The following is a 23,582-nucleotide window of genomic DNA, read 5'->3' as shown; positions in this document are numbered from 1 at the left end:
AGATAATACATTGTGAAAACTCCAATTGAGGAGTAAATATAACATATATGTTAAGTGATGTCTCTATATGCTATATTAACTACTCAAGAGTCTAGTTATAGCTTGCTAAAATTGTTGGATTTGTTTAGGAGTTATTAATTGTTATATTGCCTTTGTTTTATCCAATTAGTTTGATTTTTCAAATAATAGGACTATGCTTGGATGTGTCCAACTAAGATACAAGTCGATGTTATTTTATCTTTATCAATTACGATTGCACTATATGCTTCGATTGAAGGCTATTTATAGCCTACGTTTAATAATAAGATATCATCAAAATATTTTAGTAAATATCAAGTTTTTGCTTGTTAAGGAAGTCCTGGTTATCCCTCAAAATATAACAAGAAATTTCTCATTCTTTACTATTTTATTTCCAAAATTCTCTCGATCTAGCCATAGCCCCTTGCGGGAAAAAAGGTGCAGCACGCAACGATGATGGGGGGTCACATCACTCTCAAGGTGTTTTTTTTCCCCAATAAATGATATCAGAGCCGAAGATTTAATGGTAAGTGTTCATTAGTGGGTCCTACTGAGTGGAATGAGGAAGGCTCTCATGTCTCCACCCATGTTTAAGTAATGTTTCTACTAGTGGTGAGTCAAAGTGATTGTGTATTAGTGACTCCCGCAGTTGTGCAAGAAAGACTCCTATGTCTGTCCCAAACATGGTTGAATAAAGGGCACACTATTGGTGATGGTAATGCATAACACTTGGATTGTCAAAAAAAAAGGCTTTCATTAAAGGGGGAGACTAACTGAATTGTTACTAGTAATTTGGTAAAATGTTCACACATGAAGGGGGAGATTTTTTGGAATATTAATTGTGAGTAGCATAGTTGGTCAAGTAGTGAAGTCTCACATTAGATACTAGTGAGAATAGTGAGTGGTTAATAATAGTGAAGTCCCACATTGGATACTAATGAGAAGAATGAGGAATTAATATAATATAGTTGAGCTCATACACATTGAGCTTAAATTTTTTTCAGTTAAGTTGTGTCTTTATATGTTATATTAACTACACAATAAGTTTCCCAAGGTATTTCTCTCCTCAACAAAAGAAGGAAGATTAAGCTTAATCAATTTTTGATGACTGAAGGGGGGGGGGGGGGGGGGAACAAAACAGAGAAAAGGGCAATTGATTGGGATGTAACACTAACCAAAAAAATATGATTCAAAGAAAGATGACAAGAGATTTTTGATTTGGTTCTTTTCCCCAGAAGTATTATTGAAGACAGGGCCAATCTATCACAGAATGATGAAATCTTAGAATTTGTTCTGGAAAGTTCTTAGCTTCTGATAAGGGTAATTTTGAAAGTTTGGTAAATGCGAGGCAAAGCTAACAAACTTAATGAACCCAACGACCTCGCTTGTGCACTCGTAGACGACACCACAAAGCCGACGATTCCACCTCAAGGCCGACGAGTGCGCCTCGAGATTAGTTATGCTGGAATGAGACGACCTGGATGCATAGACGGGCTAAAAAGCTGACGGAAGGAAGCTGAAGGGGATGGGTAAACCTTTGACGGATCTAACGTGGCCTTGCTTGGCCCCTACACATGAATATATAAGGAAACATCTTGTGCTCCATTACTAACCTTGATCAAAGGAATTCCTACAAGGAAAGGATCCCGCAAGATGCGCACATTAATGAAGATATTTCCCACAAGGAAAAGCCTTTTATGCCAAAGAACGAATGTCAACCCTACCTACTATAAAAACCCTAAAACCCTCACAAACCATGGTACACATAATTTCTCCTAGCTCTGGCACTCTAGAGTTGCGAAAGTTCTCTAACTTGACATTCGGAGGGTATTTGGCCGGTACCACACCGATACTCTCTATAAGGTCTTCTTTGTTTTTGTTTCACAGGTATTATCTCAAACACGTGAGGACTGTGTGACTTACTGATGATTTTCGGTATCATCAATTGGCGCCGTCTGTGGGAACATGCGACTTGTAAGCCATACTATCGCTTCCTAGACAAAGAGTTGCACGGTACTTACTTGCTTGATAGTGACCACCAACAATGTTCAAGGAGACGAACCACGCACCACCGCCCTAGAGAGATAAGTTCAAACTCTCGCCGCTGCCGTAGAGCACCTCACCAAGCAAAATCATGATCTAGAAGAGCAACTGCACCAAAAGAACGCAGGGCTTAACACTCAGGAGGAGGATCAAAAAGGCACCAAAACACTCAGGAGGAGGATCAAAAAGGCACCAACGCTGAGAAAAGGGAACAAGAAGAGCGGGAAGGTAGTAATGCCCCAAGCAAACCAGAGCGACAGGACACGAGCTGTCCATTCGTCACAAATACGACTCCACCTCACATAGTCATAGAGATACAAATGATGAAGGAACAAATGGATTTCATGATGAACGCCTTTAGAGGACAGGTGTCTAGTAACCTCGATGACCTGGTCCATCGAACTGATTCGCCATTCACAGCATCTGTCACTTCGTTCCCCTTTCCACCAAAGTTCTGTATGCCACAGTTGGAGACCTACGATGGATCTAAGGATCCCCTGGACAACTTGGTGTCTTTTAAGACCCTAATGCAACTTCAAGGAGTGGCAGACAAGATCATGTGCAGGGCCTTCCCCATTATGCTGAAGGGACCCGCAAAGATTTGGTTTAGCAGGTTGACGCCCAACTCCATTAGTACCTTCAAGAAGTTAAGAACTTAATTTACCTCACATGTTATTGAGGGACATAGGTATAAGAAGTCCACTGCATGCTTGATGAACATTAAGCAACGGAAGGATGAGACGTTGAGGTCTTACATAACCCGTTTCAACAAAGAGACCCTTTCAATCGATGAAGCTGATGACAAGATACTCGTTGCTGCATTCACGAATAGACTAGGTAAGTTCCTATTTTCTTTATATAAGAACGACCTAAAGACCATGTCAGATGTGCTTTATAGGGCTACTAAGTACATGAACGCAAAAAACGCATTGCTGGCCCAAGAAGAGGGAAAGACAGGAGGACATACGACAGGATAGGGGGCAGAAGATGGCTAGGACCGGAGAATGGCGAGAGGACAGGCACTCCAAGCCCCCTACGGGGAGGTTCACAAGCTTTACCCCGCTAACTGCCCCGATTGACTTGATGTAGATCAAAGACGAAGGAGCCTTGACATTTCCTGGTAAGCTGAAGGAAGATCCCAATAAGAGGTCCAGAGATAAGTACTATCGTTTCCACCGCAACCACGGTCATAACATAGCCGACTGCTACGACTTGAAGCAACAAATAGAAGCTCTTATTAGACAAGGAAATTTGCAAAAGTTCGTCAACAAGGAAAAAGTGGTCCCGCAAAAAGAGCAGGTTCCCCGACGAGAGAACGAGCATCCTAGGCCACCCATAAGAGATATAAGAATGATTGTGGGAGGCACTACGGCCTTTGGCTCATCCAAAAAGGCCCGTAAGACTTACCTCATGATGGTTCAGAATGTCCAGCTAAAGAGCTTCGTCCCAAAGATGGCGCGAATCGACAATACCATCATCAAATTTTCAAAAGAAAATGCTCGACGTCTCCATCACCTGCATGAGAATACACTCGTCGTTAGCATACAGGTAGGAGACTACAACACACACCGGGCCCTAGTTGACAACGAAAGCTCTACTGACATCCTCTACTACCCAGCATTCCAGTAAATGAGGATTGACAGAGAACGGCTGGTCCCGACCAACTCCCCGCTCGTCGGGTTCGGAGGGACTAAAGTATACCCCCTCGGCATAATCACATTGCCCATTACTGTTGGTGATTATCCTCAGCAAATCACTAAAGATGTTACATTCCTTGTTGTCGACTGCTCGTCCACCTATAATGCCATCCTCGGACGACCTACCCTCAACTCGTGGAAGGTCGTAACTTCAACCTACCACCTGATGATCAAGTTCCCCACTGAGTACGGAGTAGGAGAAGTACGTGGAGATCAAGTGGCTACATGTGAGTGTTACATAGCAATGTTGGAGATGGACGATCATGTGCAAACAATGAACATAGAAAAGTAGCGGATGATGGCAGAGCCCGTTGAAAGACTTAAAGAGATACTTCTCGACAACTCCAAGCCAGATCGAACAACAAGGATCAGCACCCTTGCCAACCCGACGATTCGCCAAGCGCTCGACTTTTCTCAAAGAGAACCAGGATGTATTTGCCTAGAGCCATAAAGACATGCCAGGAATCGACCCTCAGTCATGGTACATAAGTTGAATGTGTTGCCCTCCTTTCCACCCATCCGTTAGAAGAAGCAGGTGTTCGCCCAAGAACGAGACCGAGCTATAGCGGAAGAAGTCCATAAGTTACAAGAGGAAGGCTTCATTAGGGAAGTTTACTACCCCGACTGGCTGGCGAATGTGGTGGTGGTCAAGAAAGCCAATGAGAAATGAAGAATGTGCGTGGACTTCATAGACCTGAACAAAGCATGCCCCAAAGATAGCTACCCCCTCCCACAAGTTGACGTCCTAGTTGACTCTAGGGCTCAACACTAATTACTAAGCTTCATAGACGCTTTTTCAGGTTATAACCATATCAAAATGGACAAAGCGAATCAAGAGAAGACTTCATTTGTTACTAGCCAGGGCCTCTTTTGCTACAAAGTAATGTCGTTCAGTCTCAAGAACATAGGCACACCATATCAAAGGCTCATGAACAAGATTTTTGCACATCAGATTGGAAGGAATGTCCAAGTCTATGTTAACAACATGTTGGTAAAAAGCCAAAAGGAGGACGATCATTTGGATGATCTCAGGAAAACCTTCGACACCCTTCATTCTTACAACATAAAACTCAATCTAAGCAAGTGTGCATTTAGGATGATGACAAGAAAGTTCCTACGATTCATGGTGTCTTAGAGAGGTATCAAGGCCAACCCGGATAAGATCCGGGCCATAATAGAGATGGCACCCCTAAAAAACATGAAAGAAATACAAAACCTCGACGGCAAAGTAGTCGCACTGAATAGGTTCGTGTCAAGGGCGATGAATAAGTGTCTGCCTTTCTTCCACATATTGAAGAAATCTTTTGAGTGGACGACCGAGTGCCAGTAGGCATTCGAGGATCTGATGGCCTACCTCTCTTCCCCGCCATTGCTAAGTCCCTCAAAACCAAGGGAAGAATTGTTCCTCTACTTGGCTGTATCCCCAGCCGCCAACAATGCTGCCTTGATTAAAGAAGAAGACTAGGTGCAAAAGCCTATTTACTACGCTATCCAGGAACTTCGTGGTCAAAGGAGAGGTACCCACCAATGGAGGAGCTCACCTTCGCTTTAGTTACAGCAGCTCGCAAGCTTAAGCCATACTTCCAAGCCCACACGGTGATCGTCCTGACTGACAAGCCCTTACAACGAGCAATGAGCAATCCTGAAGCCGCTAGACGAATGGCACTATGGGCAATAGAGTTGAGTGAGTTCGACATACAGTACCGCCCGCGTACTGCCATTAAAGGGTAGGTGGTCGCTAACTTCATTGCGGAATTCACTAACATGGAAGGCCAGGGGGCAGAAGAGTATTCTCAGTCGAGTATATACATGAACGGATCGTCCAACAAACAGGCTGGAGGAGCGGGCATTGTTCTTCGTTCTCCAAAAGGGGATGAGATTGAATGCATGGTTCATCTCGACTTGCCTGCAACCAACAATGAAGCAAAGTATAAAACTCTAGTAGCAGGACTAGATCTTACTAAAGCAGTAGGGGCTGTGAGTGTGGTTATTCATTGCGACTCACAGGTTGTCACAAACCAAGTAAACGGTGATTACAAATGTAAGGGCGAGAGGATGAAGAAGTACTTAGAGCAAATAAAGAGAAGGGTGAACGGCCTACAAGCCAAGATTGTTCAAATCCCCAGAGGAGAGAACGAGCAAGCCGACCGTCTTGCCAAGGCTGCATTAGCAGAACACATGATCATTCTCGACAAGGTACTTTCCTTTGTTCAGTTTTCACCATCAATAGATCCCATCGATGTGCAGGAGATAGGTTCTAAAAGCAACTAGACCACACCATTAGTCTCTTACTTAAAAAACAGTGCATTACCAAACGGTAAGGAAGCCACAAGGAAGTTGAAGGTCCAAGCAGCACGATTCTTTCTGATAAAGGATGTCTTGTACAAGAGAGGCTTCTCCCGCCCATACCTAAGATGTTTAAGCCCCGGAGAAGTGGACTATGTCATAAGAGAAGTCCACGAAGGGATTTGTGGGAACCACTCAGGGTCGCAGTCGTTGGTACACAAACTAATTCAAGCTGGATAATACTAGCCCACTATGCAGAAGGATACCTAGACTTATGTCAAAATCTGCGACAAATGTCGAAAGTTCAGCAATGTCATCAGACAACCGACGGAAGAATTAACCCCAATGACAGCCCCGTGGCCATTTGCTTAATAGGGACTGGACATCATGGGCCCGTTCCTAATAGCAATGCGGCAGCTGAAGTTCCTTACAGTCGACATAAATTATTTCACCAAATGGGTAGAAGTCGAAGCCTTGGCCACCATCACAGAGAAGAACATGAGAAGCTTTGTATGGAGAAACATCCTCTGCAGGTATAGGTAGTGGCGACTCTAGAAATTTTTCCCAAGGTGTTCCTATAAGTTCCCAAGAATTTTTCCCAGGGTAGTAAAAGAATAAACAATAAACTATAAGTTCATTTGAAATATTAATAAAATTATTAATTATTATTGTTTAGTTGTTTCATTAATTTGTTTGTCTTTTATAAACTATAATTTGTTATATTGTTATTTCATTAATTATAAAATTATTAATTGTTGTTTAGTCTAACATAATTTAATTTGTTTGTCTTTTACAATGTATTGATTAATTAAATTATTAATTATTGTTTATTAGTTGCTTTTCTTAATTAATTATTAGTTAATTAAATTATTGTTTATTAGTTGCACTAGCACACATTTCATCTCATGTGTATTTACTTCCCCCAATTCAAATATCCCACTCAACAGACAAGCGTCATGCTTGATACCCCCAATCACAAGAGCCAACTGCTAATTAGAAAATTTCACAATCACAAATCACAATACACATTACACTAAGAGACAATTAATATCATACCAACACCAACGGATAAAATAAAGCCAAATTCAAAAAGTCAAAAACCAAGCAAAATATTAATAAAGTTAAAGTTTCGGCCAATCACAGATAAAAGTTAGTCTTAGTGCCCATTTATTTCAACTTTTTCAAACCAAAAAGCACGTTTTGAAAAAAGCCAGCCCAAAAAGTCCATTTGGTTAGTATAAAACGTAACTTTTTTGAAAAAGTTGTGTTTTATATTTGTGAAGAGAACGCGCAAGAAATGAAAGGAGCTCTTCAGGTCCATTTTGCCAAAAGTCTGTGTGCGTTTTGATATATCCGTTGAGGTGAGTTGGGCAATTACCAAATTACCCTTCATCAGTTCTCAGTTCTCACGCCTGTTCCTCATTCCTCTCATCTCTTCTCTTTGCTCTGCCCTCACCGTGCTGCTACAAACACAGCACCACCCAACTATCACCGGTCTACCACCACAATCAACAAAACCCATTTCAACATTTGATAATCCAAACACAAAATCAACAAAACCAAACCAAAAATAACTCAAAATCAACACAAAACAACTTAAAATCAACTCAAACCCCATTAGAAAACCCATCCCAAACCCAACTCAAAATCAACCCAAAACAAAATCAACTCAAAATCAAACCCAAAATACATAGAAAATCAACTCAAAATTAAACCATCAACTGAAAACCCATAACCCAAATCCAAAATCAAAATCAAATACAAACCCAGTGGTGGCAGAGACTTAAGGGATCTTCTCTCTTCCTTGTAGCTTTCGAACTGTCAAAAAAAAAAAGAAAGAAAGAGAGCTCTATGGCAATTGGAATTTTCTAGAGGAAGTGATAGGGAAAAAGGGGGGAAAAAAGTGGGAACATTTTGGAGGTGGTAGGGAAAAAGGGGAAAGAAGGAAAAAAAAAAGAAAAAAAGAAAAAGAAAAAAAGAAAGGGAACGTTCTGGAGGAAGAAGTGGTAAGGGAAAAAGGGAAAGAAGAAAAAAAGAAAAAAGAAAAGAAAAGTGGAATGTTCTGGAGTGTCTGAGGAGGGAAAAAGGGGAAAGAAAAGGAAAAAAAGAAAAAGAAAAAAATAATTAGAAGGGTACGTGTGTGGAGGAGAAAAAAAGAGGGAAAAAAAAAAGAAAAAAAAGAAGAAGAAGGAAATATGGATGAGAAAAAAAGTAAAGAAATAAGGGAAAAATAAAATAAAGAATGAGAAATTAAAATTGAGAAATGCAATCACAATATTTTCACAATAAATCTTAAGTGATAAGTTATTATTAGTTAATATTGGTGAGAAAAAAATAATTTTTTTAGAAACTTTGAAAATTCTTTTAAAAAAAAATTAGAAAGTTTTATAAAAAAAAAATTAGAAAGTATTTTCACAATACTTTACATATACATTATCATTTTTGGTAATTTACCACTTAAACCGCCACTTTTATAAGTGCTAGCCAAACACTCAATTTTTTCAAAAAGCACTTTTTAACAGCTTTTACCAAACACTCAGTTTTTTCAAAAAACACTTTTTCATCATGCACTTTTTGAAAACTCAACTTTTTCAAAAAACCCAACTTCAAAAAGTTGAACTAAACTCACCCTTAAAGAACAAAGAGAGAGAGACTATCATTCATTTCATTTCAGTGATTTCATATAAAAAGAGGGAGAGACTGAGAGAGAGTTAGAGAGAAAATTTAGAAAAATGAAATACCTCACAATTTCTCTAACTCACTTTCACAACACCCTCATAGCTATTTCATACAAGCTCTTCAAACCCTAAGCTCCACCACCAGAGACCCAAAAGATACCTCCAAAGCTCAATCCCTCATAAGTGGTGGACGTGTACGTCTGAGTCACCGGAGGTGAGGTCGGAGCGGCGCTCAGTCCACTAGGTCTCTCCCCAAAGAAGATCGGAGAAGACATAGCCAAGGAAACTGCCAAGGACTGGAAGGGCCTCCACGTAACGGTCAAGCTAACAGTCCAAAATCGTCTGGCCAAGGTGTCCGTGGTGCCCTTTGCCGCCGCGCTGGTCATCAAGGCGCTGAAGGAGCCGAAGCGCAACCGGAAGAAGATAAAGAACATCAAACACAACGGTAACATCTCGCTCGACGATGTCATCGAGATTGCTAAGGTGATGAAGCCTAGGTCTATGGTGAAGGATCTTAGTGGGACTGTGAAGGAGATTCTGGGAGCTTAAGGTTTTTTTTTTTTGAGAATCTATGGGTTGCTATTGTTGGGCTTGTGTGGGCTTGATGTTGGGCTTGTCGTCCATTTTTTTTTTTTTTGAGAATCTGTGGGCTTGCTGTTTACTCTGTTACAATTTGTTTTTTTTTTTTTTTTGCTTGAAAGTAGAAAAAATGATTTTTTTTTTTTTTAAAATTTGAGGGTGTTCCTAATTTATTTTTAAGGGTAAACAAATAAAAAAATTTTTAATTATTATATATAAATTTTTTTCCAGGTCAGGGTGTTCTTGGGAACACCCTGACCATAACGTGGCGTTGCCACTAGGTATAGGATCCTTAGAGTCTTGGTCTCAGATAACGGGAAATAGTTCAATAACGAATCCTTCAAAGATTTTTGCTCACAGTTGGGTATCAAGAATCACTACTCCTCCCTCACCCACCCTTAAGCCAATGAACAGGTTGAGGTCACGAATCGATCCTTGCTTAAAATCATCAAGACTCAGTTCGAGGGGGCAAAGTGTATATGGTTGGAAAACCTACCAAGTGTACTATAGGCATACAAGACAATAGCCAGAACACCTACAGGAAAGACACCATTTCGACTAGCATACAGAAGCGAGGTAGTTATCCGGCTAAGGTCGGACTCACAAGCTACAGGGTGGACAATCATGATAAAAGAAAGAACGATGAGGCCATGCGTCTATAGCTTGACTTAGTGGACGAAGTCAGGGCAACAGCTAAACAAAGGCTCGTGTGATACTAGGACCTCATGACCAAACACTACAATTCTAGAGTCAGACATAGAAACTTCAAGGTTGGAGACCTCATCTTGAGGAAAGTAATGGGCACCACTAGAGATCCCACCCAAGGAAAGCTTAGTCCTAACTGGGAAGGATTCTATAGAATCACTTCATGGCAGAGGAAAGACACTTACCACCTGGAAACGCTAGACGAACGGAAGCTGCATCATCCATGGAACACCAAGCATCTCAGGAAATACTACCAATAGATGATAGTAGGAAGAGCGACACTCCTCATTCCAATTTATTTCTTTTAGTTAAATTTTTCTTACAGTACTTTCTAAGCCCAAAAGGCAGTATTTTTTTTTAATCCTTTTTAAGAACAATTTTCTACTTATGCACGCATTTATCATAATAAGAGGAGTTATTTAGATATGACCTGCGTATATATTTATCTCTACAAAACTACTTTTGCAAGTCCTTAAGTGGACAAGTTCAATACTAAGTTCTTAAGTGGACGAGTTCATTACTAAGTCCTTAAGGGGACGAGTTCATTACTAGATCCTTAAGTGGACGAGTTCATTACTAAGTCGATAAGTACATTATTAAGTTCTTAACAGGACGAGTTTATTATTAAAGTCCACAAGTGGATGAGTTCATCCCTTTGGGATGCCTTAAATCTTTCAAGTCCACAAGCGGATGGATCTATTACAATGTCCACAAGTGGATGAGTTCATCCCATGAGGATGCCTTCGTATTCTTTAAGTCTACAAGTGGACGGGTTTATTATAAAGACCACAAGTGGACGGGTTTATCCCATAAGGATGTCTTGAAATTACTCAAGTCCATAAGTGGATGAGGTTATTACATAGTCTACAAGCCAACAGATTCCTCCTAGTTAGTTATCAAATTCTTTAAAGGACGAATACATCCCAACATAGGCACAAGAATGGAGGGACATACGCATAAAGATCGAACACACATGCTCAAACGGATGTAAAATAATAAAAACATACATACCATAAATAAAGTAAAATCTTTACAAACGAGGCCCAAAAAACAGAAGGGCACTAAGCATTGTCTGAAAATTGGACGAAATACATAACAAAGTTGTCATTACAAACAAAAAAGCTAAGCTAAGGGGTCCTTGACATCCTGAGCTGGAGGGTTCTCGTCATCTTTGGAAGGAGGATCCTGAGCATTCTGAGTGGAAAGATTTTCAGCATCTTAAGCTTTAGTTGATAGGATCAAAGGAGTGACGGTCTTCTCCACTACAGGCTGAGCAAGAACAATACCATCATTCTTTGGATCCTGTTCGGACTCAGTGGAGTCGTCGGTATCCTCAAAGACGGTGTCACCAGCAGGGGTTGACAGCAACGGGTCATCCATGAAGACCTTGGATAAATCCAAGAGTGGGTAGATGGACTTGACCTGCTTAAGGCAATCCTCAAACCCGTCACCATAGTAGAGAGGGCAAGCGTCAACGAAAGGCTGTGAAGCCTTGAATTCAGTGACGGCGTCAACCTTTGCCGTCTCAAACCTACCTAAGAAGAGCTATCAGCTCCTTCTCCAACGCCTCCTTAGCCTGTTGCTCCCTTTTCCTCTTGGCACCCTCCTCCTTCAACTTCTCGGTTAGCTCCTTCACCTCCTTATTGAGAGTATGAAGGGCTTCCTTGTACTGCTTTTGCTCATTAGTCAGGGTCTCATTATGCTTGCGCAGAGCCGATCACCCCTTCCTGAGCGACACTCCTATCTTGAAGCGCCTTCATACAAATCGACACCTACAAACAAAACAACCATCAGCTACTGAACAGTAAAGAAGAAGAAAAAAAGAAAAGAAGGGAAGAGATGTACCTGTGAAAGGTCAAAAAGGCTTGAAGCCCCTAACTCCTCCTTCGTCTGCTCAGCACAAGGATCCATGTCCATGTCCTTAATGATGGAGTCCATCACTTTAACGGCATGTTCCTTTTGAGTAAGAAGACAAGGGACAGATCCCTAAGTGACGGGACCAATTGATGTCATCAAACCTTTGCCAACTCCATGGCTAGGTTTGAGAGGCAACGATTTCTTTGGCTTGTTGCCTGCAGGAACGACCGGTCCTTTCTTAAGAGGATGGTCATCCTTCCCCTCGCTCTTTCTCTTGGACATCACTTTAGTGACATCCTTGGGAGCTAATTAGGAGGCCCTATCCTTCTCCTTCTTATTCTTGCTCGCTGCGTCTACCCTTACCAGAGCTCGTTGCCTTACTGCTTCCATTTCTGTGAAGGATAAGTGACGGGTGTTAGATAAGCAGACGCAAATAGAGACAACGAAAAAAATAAATATAACTTATGTCGATGGGAGTATGCGTTTAATCTGTTAGATAAGCAGACGCAAATAGAGACAACGAAAAAAATAAATATAAGTTATGTCGATGGGAGTATGCGTTTAATCTGCGAGCTGCTGGTGTTGGCTTAGAACCTCCACAATAAGCATGCAAAGTGTTGAAGGTAATTAGGTCCTGGCACCTTCGCTCGTCCAAAGGGATCTCTGTGACCCGATGGATGAAAGCTTCTTGCTCGTCTATAATATGTGGATGAGCACTAGCTGAAAATGAGAAAAGTAAATGACATTAAAAACTTGAAACAAATAAAGAAAGAAAAGGGAAGATTTAAACGATACTAAACCTGAATCCTTAACGATGCCCCAAGTATTGTCAAAACCATGAGGCATCGTCACCCACTCTTCTTGACAGCACACCCAGTCCGTCCCTTGGAAAAAAAAGTATCTACCTTTCCAATTCCTATTGGAGTCAGGCATGTCTGACACCAACTTAAGCTCCTTCTTCCTTACCGCAAAGTGATATATCCCTTGGGATGAGATAATGTGTTGGTGTCTATAACACCAAAAGAACTCGTCAAGAGTTAGCTAACAGTTCCCGCCACTAAGATGACCCAACAGGATCTCATCTCCAATGAATATCCTCCAGGCATTGGAAGCAATTTGACTAATGGACAATCCTAAAAAATTGGCCAACTAATGGTGTAGGGCCATCAGTGGCAACCTCAACCTTGCCGCGAACATGGCGTCACACATGCTGACATCTGCGGTCTTCTCGGAGTAGCACTTCTCAAACTTCCCAGGAAGATGGATTGCGATGTGATCGGGGATTTGATAATGGTCCCATAAATTCTTGAAAATGTTGGTCGTCATCGTTGGCTTAAAGTCATTAACAGTCCAAATTTTGGGGAAAATGAAGGAACGAGTATGACCGTCCCCTGAGCTCCCTGAGCTTCCCTCCACAGAAGCTCCCTCGTCACTCTTATCCTCATCTTAGTCTTCTACCTCAAACTCCCCCTCATTCTCTCCTTCGCCCTCGTCATCCTCATCTCTCTCTCTTTTTTCTACTTCATCTCCATCGAAGTCTTCCTCCTCATCAAAAGGTGATTAGGCGGACGGTTCCCTTTCTGACATCCAGGATAAGCCCTCCTTGGACTTATGACCCGATGGGAATACTTCGTCATAGCCCGCTCCCTCACAGACTGATGATTGCTCACTCGTTGCTTCACTATGTCCTGACATCTATTCACCTACAAGCAATAGAGGTATTCTAAGAACCTAAAACTGACGGGTCCCTCTATAGAATTAACAACTAACCAGAGTGAAAACAAAAGGCAGGATGAAATAAAAGAAAAGAGGATTTACGAAGTTAATAGACGGAAGCAAGGAAATCAAAAATGATGAGCTCTCTTTCTTAAGATCAGCAAAGTTGAAACAAAAGGAATGAGAGGAGGAGGTGAGATATATATAGGATGAAGAATGCATGGAAAACGAAGCGATATCCTTGTCCAGAAACGAGGCCAACTAGCTTGTGCCACGTGTTCTAGCATTTAATAATGGCTGCTCAAGGAATCGTCCATAAATGCCCCCTCCTTTTTGAAGAAAAATAATAAAATAAAATAATATATATAAAATATATATATATATATATATATATATATATATATATTTATAAAATAATAATGAAAGGGCTACAAATCAAACTCCATAACCCATCAGCTTTAGCTGATGGAGCTAGGGAGTAGAGGGTAGCTGATAAGGGTAATTCTGAAAGTTTGGTAAATGCGAGGCAAAGCTGACGAACTTAATGAACCCAACGACCTCCCTTGTGCACTCGTAGACGACACCATAAAGCCGACGGTTCCACCTCAAGGCCGACGGGTACGCCTCGAGATCAGTGACGCTGGAATGAGACGACCTGGATGCATAGACGGGCTAAAAAGCTGACGGAAGGAAGTTGAAAGGGATGGGTAAACCTTTGACGGATCTGACGTGGCCTTGCTTGGCCCCTACGCATGAATATATAAGGAAACATCTTGTGCTCCACAACTAACCCTGATCAAAGGGATTCCTACAAGGAAAGGATCCCACAAGATGCGCACATTAATGAAGATCTTCCCCATAAGGAAAAGCCCTCTATGCCAAGGAACGAATGTCAACCCTACCTACTATAAAAACCCCAAAACCCTCGTAAACCAAAGTAGGCATAATTTCTCTCAGCTCTGACACTCTAGAGTTGTGAAAGTTCTCGAACTTGACTATCGGAGGGTATTTGGCCTATACCATATCGGTACTCTCTACAAGGTCTTCTTTGTTTTTGTTTCACATGTATTGTCTCGAGCATGTGAGGACTGTGTGACTTACTGATAATTTTCAGCATGATCAGCTTTAACAATTTTGAAATTAAGAGACTAATGACTTTGTGTTGAGTGATCTTACCACTTGATTACGTGCTCTGCCATCTTAATGAAGGAGAGAGTAGCTAATCTATATTTATTGTATTTGTTCACGCCTTGAAGTCCAACTCATTTAGCAAAGATAAATGGGTTAGGGCATTCACATCAAAGGAGCTAAAAATTTTAGCTTTTAGCAACTCAAAATCTTACTTTATCTATTTTACCACCTCACTTTTCAAAACACCCTACATTAATGGTTTTATTTTATCATACAACACATTAAAATAATATAAATAACACAATAAAATAATATATCCAACATAATAAACAACAACCACAACCACCGCCACCACAACCACCGCCACCACAACCACAACCACCGCCATAACCACGGAAACCACCACAGCCACTACCACCCATGACTGCAACACCCAACCATCACAATCCCTCTAAATTACAACCCACCAAACCAAAAACAAAATAAGCACCCAAAACCACTATCACCATCATCGCCACCGAGCCACAATCCCCACAAATCAGAACCCTTACCACCCAAAATCAAATCACAAACCCACCAAAACCTAGCCATACCCACCGAACCACTAAAAAGACCCATGAACTAACCCACCCACGAACCACAAAGTTGAACCAGACCCACGAACTCAATCCACTCCCATGTCCATCAAAGTAAGCAGCAAGACTCCTATAATGTGGAATGGGATCCGGTCGATGACTTTGCATGGCATTGTTAAAATAAGACCCTTCTTTTTTTTAAATTTCCAACTAATAAAAGATACCTACTCTATGAATAAAATAAAAAATAAAAACAAAGGTATCTAAAATCTCATTAATCATGGGTGGCATTCATAACTCAGTGTCGGCTTAAGCATATAGGAAAGCAAGACAATCGTTTAACCACAGCCAAAATTTAACTAATAGAGATATGTCTTAACCCGTGGGAGTATTAATTAAACACCAAAAATTAACCAATAAATAAAAAATAATTTTTTATCAAAGAAAAAACTGAAAAAACTAAAACTCTTTGTTGGATGTGAACGGTTCATTTTCTTTAAGGGTAGATCTCTCTCTCTCTCTCTCTCTCTCTCTCTCCCATTGATAAATTTTGCCACTCTTTCCATTTTAAGAAAAACAATGATTTTTTTAATTCTTCTTTGAGGGCGTTTGGATTCAAAAGAATCCTGCATCCACGTTTCCAGTGTTGCGTTTTCCTTTGTTTTATTTTTTTTTTTGCCCTCATTTGTTGACTTTGGGAGACAAAATGTACTGTTATGAACAATGTATGCACTGTTCACGCACTGTACATACACTGTTTACGTATTAAAAAATATTAAAAATGGGTCCCACGGTACTATTTACACATTTAAAAATTATTTTGTTACAGTATTTTCAGTTTTCAGTTTTCAGTTTCAGTAACAATAAGCTCAATCCAAACGGATCCTTTGTGGTCGTCTTTGGACCTTAGGACCTCCCTCTTTGTTGGGCCGTTCCCTTCAGCCTCCATATTTGGCATTTTGACTCTGTTCTTTCTTGTTTTAGTTTATTGTTTTATTCTTGGTAGTTAGTGGTAGATAGGACACACACCTCTCACTGAACCATACATTTTGATAAGGAAGAGATGAGGACGTAGGTATTGGGTAGCATAGTTCTTATTTGAAAAAATAAAAAATAAAATAAAAAGAGTAATCCATTGGACTTATGGCTATCCATACTTATCTCTTAATTTTTAAAAAAAAATAAAATTTCAACTTCAATTTCTTTATATACTTCATTATTGATATAAACACTCATATATATATATATATATATATATATATATATATATATATTGAGAAAAATATACACTTCTATATAGGTGGTCTACATCCACGCTTTTATCTTCTTAGTATATAATATCTTAATTGTTCAAAAAAAAATTGTCAAAAAAAATATATAATTAATTATTTCTTATATATAATAAATCAAGCTATTTTTTCAATTCATTGTAGGTTTGAACAGTTTCAAAAATATAAAGATATATATATATATATATATATATATATAAATTAAGTTAAAATCACTAAACAATGATAGTTTGAAAATGTATTGTCTACATCTTGAATATTTTCTCAAACATGATGTTTATTATGATATTGATGACTTATATTATTGATAAATTTTTTATTTAAGATCAATTATGTCATTACTCATTAAAAAAAAATTAAATGTATTAGTTGTATTAATATATTATTAGTTAAAAATGAAATGTTAGCGGAACTTGAAAATAAAAACTTAATTAATTGCATATCAAAAAATAAGAAAAACAGGCTTCCAATGAAAAAAATGATATCAAAAGTTATATTAAATTATTAAAAAATATGTAACATTTAAAGTTATTGTCTTATACCCCCACAATGCATTCATTGCATTGAGCCAGCCCTCTCATAACTTGTGATTATATACAATAATGGGCTCATCTCCATCCTCAGGGGGATCATAAATAAGTAGTAAACTTTTTTTTTCTTGAGAAAGAATTAGTCAATGATTTAAGAAGCTCAGTGACACACGCTGCCTTATTTGAATATGACATTGGGACCTAAATTATTTGTTGACATACAAATAAATCACTATTCTTATTTGGATGAGTCATACACATCATTATGAGAAGACCAAGGATAGAAAGAAAAAAAAAGTGCAATCTTAGATTTGTTGTCTATTCAAAATTATTTCTTGCATGCACCCCTCAAAACCGACGTTGTTCTTTAGTCATCTTCGCAAATAAACAAGCCCTCCAAGTGTTAGAAAGCACCTTGCAAAACGAGAGAATTAATAAAAGAGAGCAGAGGGAAGGAACGAACATTATATGAATTTCCTTGGGTTTCATTTTTCTTTTAATTTCTTTGAGTTGTTTTTTTGTTTTTTTTCCACTTTGTGCTTTTTATTTTTCTCTTCCAACATACCTTATTTTTTTCCCTCTCTATAATGTTCTCATATCTTATTGAGAAATTAGTTTTTTTCAAACAGAATATAATGCCACCTTTTTTTCTTTTTTTTTTAATATGAATGTGTTTCTCTTTTATTTTTCCATTCTTTAGTCCTCTATTGATATTTCTAATAATATTACATATCTTATGCATATTATTATTTTCTCTATGCCAAAGTTTTCAAGAGAGAGAACTGAAGGATATTGTTGCAAGGGAGAGGGAGACATGGAAGACATTGAATGCAACATTAGAACTTAGAAGAGTAAAAATCTAATTGTGATCAAGAATTTGAAGAGTACACGATCCTAAACAAAATCATCATCTTTCTCACAAACTTACACTATGTTTGTTTTGAAGTAAAATATTTTCAAACATAAAAGCATAAAAAGATTGAGATGTATTTAAAATTGCTATCCTCATTGCGTTGCAATGGCTGGTAGTAGCCCTATACTTTCAATTTAGTTTTTCTTCTAAACTAAGAGCTACTAAACTATTCAGTGCAGAAGCTTATTTCATGTTCTCCTAATAATATTTTCCTTTATGAACACACACATATATATATATATATATATTCTCTCCATATGGTATAAGACTTAAAACTCATATTCTTTAGAGAACACTGGATACAATATTATCTTTTTGATAAAGAATACCAATTTCGTTTCATACCAAGAAAACGAAACAATTATTCAAGTCAGACAGAAATTTGAGACAATTTTCAACACTTTAAAACAGAAGGTAGACCAATGACCATGGTCATATTTGATACATTAAAAGATTTTATGCGTGTGTAACTTCTCTATAAAGTCTTTGCTACCTTACTTTCCCTTTGTGCATATAGAGGGGCCATTTGGACCAAATATGGATCATTAGGACTAAACTCATTGAACCTTTTTACAATATCCTCTCTATATAGTATAAGACTTAAACTCCTATTCTTTAGAGAACACTAGACACAATATTGCTCTTTTATAAAGAATATCAATTACATAAACTTTCATTCCATACCAAGAAAATGAAACAAGTTTTTAAGTAAAAAAAAAAAAAAAAAAAATTTAGACAATTTTCAACACTTTAAAACTAAAGATTGACCAATGACCACAGTTATATTTGATATATTGAAAGATCATGTGTGTGTAACTTCTCTATCAAGTCTTTGCCACCTTACTTTTCCTTTGTGAATATAGAAAATTTGGATCGTTGGGACTAAACTCACCAAACATTTTTACAATATTCTCTCTATATAGTACTATAAGATCACTTAAGCTCCTATTCTTTAGAGAACACTGAATACAATATTATTTTCTTGGTAAAGAGTATCAATTACTTTTTTGAAAATTGAGTATCAATTACTTAAACTTTCATTCCATACCAAGAAAACGAAACAAGTTTTTAAGTCAAAAAAAAAAAAAATTTAAGACAATTTTCAACACTTTAAAACTAAAGATTGACCAATGACCACAGTTATATTTGATATATTGAAAGATCATGTGTGTGTAACTTCTCTATCAAGTCTTTGCTACCTTACTTTTCCTTTGTGAATATAGAAAATTTGGATCGTTGGGACTAAACTCACCAAACATTTTTACAATATTCTCTCTATATAGTATAAGATCACTTAAGCTCCTATTCTTTAGAGAACACTGAATACAATATTATTTTCTTGGTAAAGAGTATCAATTACTTTTTTCAAAATTGAGTATCAATTACTTAAACTTTCATTCCATACCAAGAAAAATAAGTAAAAAAGTAAAAAAGAAATTTGAAACAATTTCCAATGCTTTAAAACTGAAGGTTGACCAATAACTATAGTCATATTTGATACATTGAAAGATCATGTGTTTCTCTATCAAGTCTTTGCTACTCTTACCTTCTCATCTTCCTTAAACCTTTTCACGGGATGCCTTATTTTCCATATTGACCTCACGTCCAGATCGACTTTTGACCAATTCTACATTGAAAGGAGGAAATCAATTCAATTATTGTCAAATTTTCAAACTGAAGTATTTGATACATTGAAGTGTCCCTAACTAAGAAACTTTTGTCTGTACAACTACTATCTTCGAGACCATATTCTAAGTTATAACGCCCTATATCATATTCTAACACCACCCGACAAACACCCGATACCAATATCAATCTCAAATTTATGATAGGTTTCATATGGTTTAAGCACAACATTAAACCTTATAATAGGGATGTCAATTCGGGTTAATGAGTTGTGTTTCCATCGTGTCAAGGTTGCGTATTTGACTAAATGCCTCAATCCAAATCACATTTAATAATTGTTTCATGATCCTTTAACCCTAACCTAACTTGTTAATGAAGCAGGTTGATACGATCTGATCCACTTGACATGCTTAATAAATGGGTCATGTTAAGTTTACACGAATATGATAAAACTCATTTCAACCTGCTCAATATTAAATATAACATCCATATAGAAATATGGTTCTTTACATCCCAAAAGTAGTGCATACACTTTAATTCTTCAACCCATATTTAAAATAATATAGTTCAACAAATTATAAGAAGTTTTAGAGATTTAGGGTTCATGGGGTTTGTAAAGTTTCAATTTACAATTATATCACTTATAAGTTTTTGTAATTACTTACTTTTCTTTTTAAGTTTAAAATATAGATTGGATATAAAAGGTATTTGACAAATTTAAAACAAAATAAATATTTATATGCTATACGAGTTACACAGGCTGTGTTAAACGAGTCATTTCGAGTTGACATAAATAAATTAACGTATCAAATGTGTCTATTACGGGTCAAATGGGTTGACCTGCTTATGACACATTTCTTATCGTATTGCTTTCGAGTCGATCCGTTTATAACTCAAACTCGCTAAAGTCCAACCCTAGCCCGCGAAAATCTGTGTCGTATTCGCGAGTCATGTCAAACATTGACACCCCTACCATATATCTGGCTACTTAAACACTACAAATATTAGAAAAAGGATAAATGTGTAGAAGAGAAGATATCAATGAGCACAAGAAAGAATAACTAAGCAAGAAGTTATAAATTATGCTAGAAGACATATCGAGGCTTGAGTACCACTCCTACCTTTCTTTCTTCAAAAGCCTCATGTAGTCAGTAAACCATATCAAAAGCTGAAATTTAACCTTCAATGTCAATAAGTTAGCTAAGACAAGTACAACCTAAACAAGCTCATTTATTAGTATATATATGAGCACTTTCTCATCTTCCAAATTCAACCACTGAACCCTGCTAGATCGTCACCTATTAAATAATATAACATCAACATAGTCTAATACCAAATTGAGACCATTACATGCTCTTTATTATCTCCAAAAATAAGATGTCCTAACCACCAAACAACTAATTCAATTGTCCCCCAAGCCACATAACTCTTCTGATATTAGTGAACATATAATATAATAGAGAAATTCCTTCATATTTTAGATTCCCAAAGGATTCATTCAATGAAATTCATAACATGATACAAAAATGTGAAAATATTTAAAAGGATATATAAAGAATTTGGAAAATATAACAATATATGTCAATTTTATTACAAAAATTTTACAAATTAATTAAATTGTCAATAAATGTGGTCAATGTCACATCAACAATATAATAAATAAAATTTTGAATTACTTTTTTTTTTTTAATCTAAAAGTTGACACATTATTTTGTAATTGAAATTAATATAGTCAATTCAATATATAGATTATATTGTTAACAATTGTAGCATCACTCAGAACTTTCAAAACCAATTTTAGCAAATAAAAAATATAGACAATGCAATATAGAGGATAAATCCAAATATTGTTAGAGAAGTTACACACACATGATCTTCCAAACAAAAAACCTCAAACCAATGTATCTTGATCTCTTCTTGTTTAAGTATTATGAGCTTATATATTATTGAGTGTCAATTTGGCTGAAAATCTTCTGACTCATCATGCTGATTACCTTTTCAACAATTACATGGATCTGGAAAATCAGGAGCAAATTTATCCAATATGATTCGCTAAACCATATACCTAGTCTCCAAGGAAAGATAATGTGAGCTTGCTTGTTTAGTGGGTGGATACGAGCACACAGTTAGCCAAGATTTTTAATTTTCACTTGCATTCACAAAAAAGAAAGTGCAAAAACATAAGAACAAAAGATCTCCAAACAGCAGGGAGTATTAAAACTTAATCCACTTAGTTAGAAACTTACATGTAAATATTATGAGTAAATATAACACAGTCGTACTTCAAATTCCACTGGCATCACTGACAAACTTATTTAGTCTCTCATATATGCCTGCAGCTCCATAACCCAATGCAGAATCCCCAACCTACAATTTGAAGCCAAAAATAGTCTTACATATTTTTCATTGAGCAAATGACAGTCTCTAAAAAGATTTAAACAAAGAGAATTGCCTAGCTACCTTAGAATGAATTGTGTGGAACACTGTATCTTCAACAACAGTGAAGCTGGCATTAACAATCTCAGCTCCCTCTTCATGAAGCACGCGAATAGTCTCATTGAACATAAACTGAAAATCTAACCCAGTTATTAAAACAACCTCTAAAGCAGAACCCACTTCGTGAATCTCAATTTGTGGTGGCTTAAAACCCATCGTCATTCCACAATCGGTGCTTGCGTTTGACTTTTCATGAATTCCCATTAGATTGTTTTTCTTCTCCTTCATTCTCTCCAACTTTGTCTGTAGCCTCTTTATATAGTTTGCAGCTTCATCTAGTTGATCCGGCAGCGATGTCACTTCCTGCAGCCCCTTCAAAATTTCAGCATTAATTTGTTAGCTATATATGTATATATGTGTATAGTGCGTGTGAGTGTATTGTGTGTGTGTGTGTGTGAGAGAGAGAGAGAGAGAGAGAGACCCTTGAGGTTTGATGGGGTACAAGAGAATAAAGCTGGGAGTATAGGTCCTTCATCTGATTTCTCCTGTTTCTCTCAATGGTTTTTCGGTCAGTCCTTGATGAACTAGGGTTGTTCTCCATCAATATGCCCAGCTAGAAGATACACCGAGTTAACTAGCAGAAAACACAATATCAAATTCAACACCTCAGCAGCCGTTGGTCATTTAACTTGTTGGAACTGCTTTTTCTGATACAAAGGCAAAGGTGAAAGCAAAATAATAATCACATTTTATTTATAATTAAAAAAAGGCAAATTAAATAATATTTTTATTATATGCTGCTGGAAAAGGTTTGCCGGTGTGAGAGAGTGGTGGGGCTAGATGCTGTAGTTTTCACAGCCCTGTGTGACCATCTTTGACCGTTTAAATTTGAGATATATCATATATATATATATATATATATATATATATATATGAAATGGAACTGTATGAATTTCGGCTTTAACAACCTTAGTAAACTGTCAAAAATAATTTATCACATGGTTCTTATGTCGTTATTAATTAATTTAACACCTGTCATAAAATTTTCAAACTTTAACTACTCTGATTTTTTTTTTTTTTTTAATTTTTATTAAATGTATATAAATTTGGTAGAAATTGACTGACTTTGCTTCACAAATTACATTATTTCTTCTGGGGTATCATAAAGTTTAAAAGGAAACTATTAGAATCATTTGGGCAAGAACGTTCGTGCGAAAGGTCTTTGGAGGTACTCACACAATATTATTGTTGAAAATTATTATACACTTGAAATAGAAGTCATAAACAAAACGAAAAAAGAAACAATCACACATAAGTGAAAAAACACCAAAAATTTACTTAGTTTGGTGGCCTTAAACCTACGTTTAAAGGTTGCAGAAGATAGATTCACTAATATCAATAAAAGATTATAAAGTGTTTACATATTCAAAGAAAGTCCACAAATAAAATGTTCTTTTAAACTAATCCAAAATCTCTCCCCATTTATTTATTTATTTATTTTTG

The 23,582-nt window shown here is 37.3% G+C and overlaps 1 protein-coding gene across 3 annotated transcripts; it reads right to left on the bottom strand.

The window, feature by feature from the left end:
* Positions 1-17,265: 17,265 nt before the first annotated feature.
* LOC126725984 (transcription factor bHLH162) lies at positions 17,266-22,822 on the bottom strand. 3 transcript variants are annotated; one of them, XR_007655664.1, is made up of 5 exons: positions 22,561-22,818; positions 22,104-22,451; positions 21,890-22,010; positions 19,564-19,644; positions 17,266-17,518 (listed from the first exon to the last, which is right to left on the bottom strand). XR_007655664.1 is itself a non-coding variant. In XM_050431057.1 (4 exons), exons 1-3 carry the CDS (start codon positions 22,678-22,680, stop codon positions 21,927-21,929), a joined length of 543 nt encoding a protein of 180 aa, XP_050287014.1. In that variant the 5' UTR covers positions 22,681-22,822; the 3' UTR covers positions 19,452-19,644; positions 21,890-21,926. The 3 variants fall into 3 exon arrangements, 2 of the variants coding, with proteins under 2 accessions (XP_050287014.1, XP_050287013.1); XM_050431057.1 differs by lacking the exon at positions 17,266-17,518 and having other exon boundaries at positions 19,452-19,644; positions 22,104-22,442; positions 22,561-22,822; XM_050431056.1 differs by lacking the exon at positions 17,266-17,518 and having other exon boundaries at positions 19,452-19,644.
* Between the last annotated feature and the right edge of the window lie 760 nt (positions 22,823-23,582).

Source organism: Quercus robur, chromosome 5 (genome assembly GCF_932294415.1).
Source record: "Quercus robur chromosome 5, dhQueRobu3.1, whole genome shotgun sequence".
In the NCBI taxonomy this organism is placed as follows: Eukaryota; Viridiplantae; Streptophyta; class Magnoliopsida; order Fagales; family Fagaceae; genus Quercus; species Quercus robur.
Note: the sequence above shows the minus strand (reverse complement) of the source record. Positions and strands in the feature narration are given on the sequence as shown.

Excerpts from the sequence above, each read along its gene's own strand:
- LOC126725984 (XM_050431056.1), bottom strand. The coding sequence starts at position 22,680 with ATGGAGAACAACCCTAGTTCATCAAGGACTGACCGAAAAACCATTGAG. Across the intron at positions 22,452-22,560 it reads TACCCCATCAAACCTCAAGG|GGGCTGCAGGAAGTGACATC; the intron begins GTCTCTCTCTCT and ends GAAATTTTGAAG. Across the intron at positions 22,011-22,103 it reads TCCACACAATTCATTCTAAG|GTTGGGGATTCTGCATTGGG; the intron begins GTAGCTAGGCAA and ends TTCAAATTGTAG.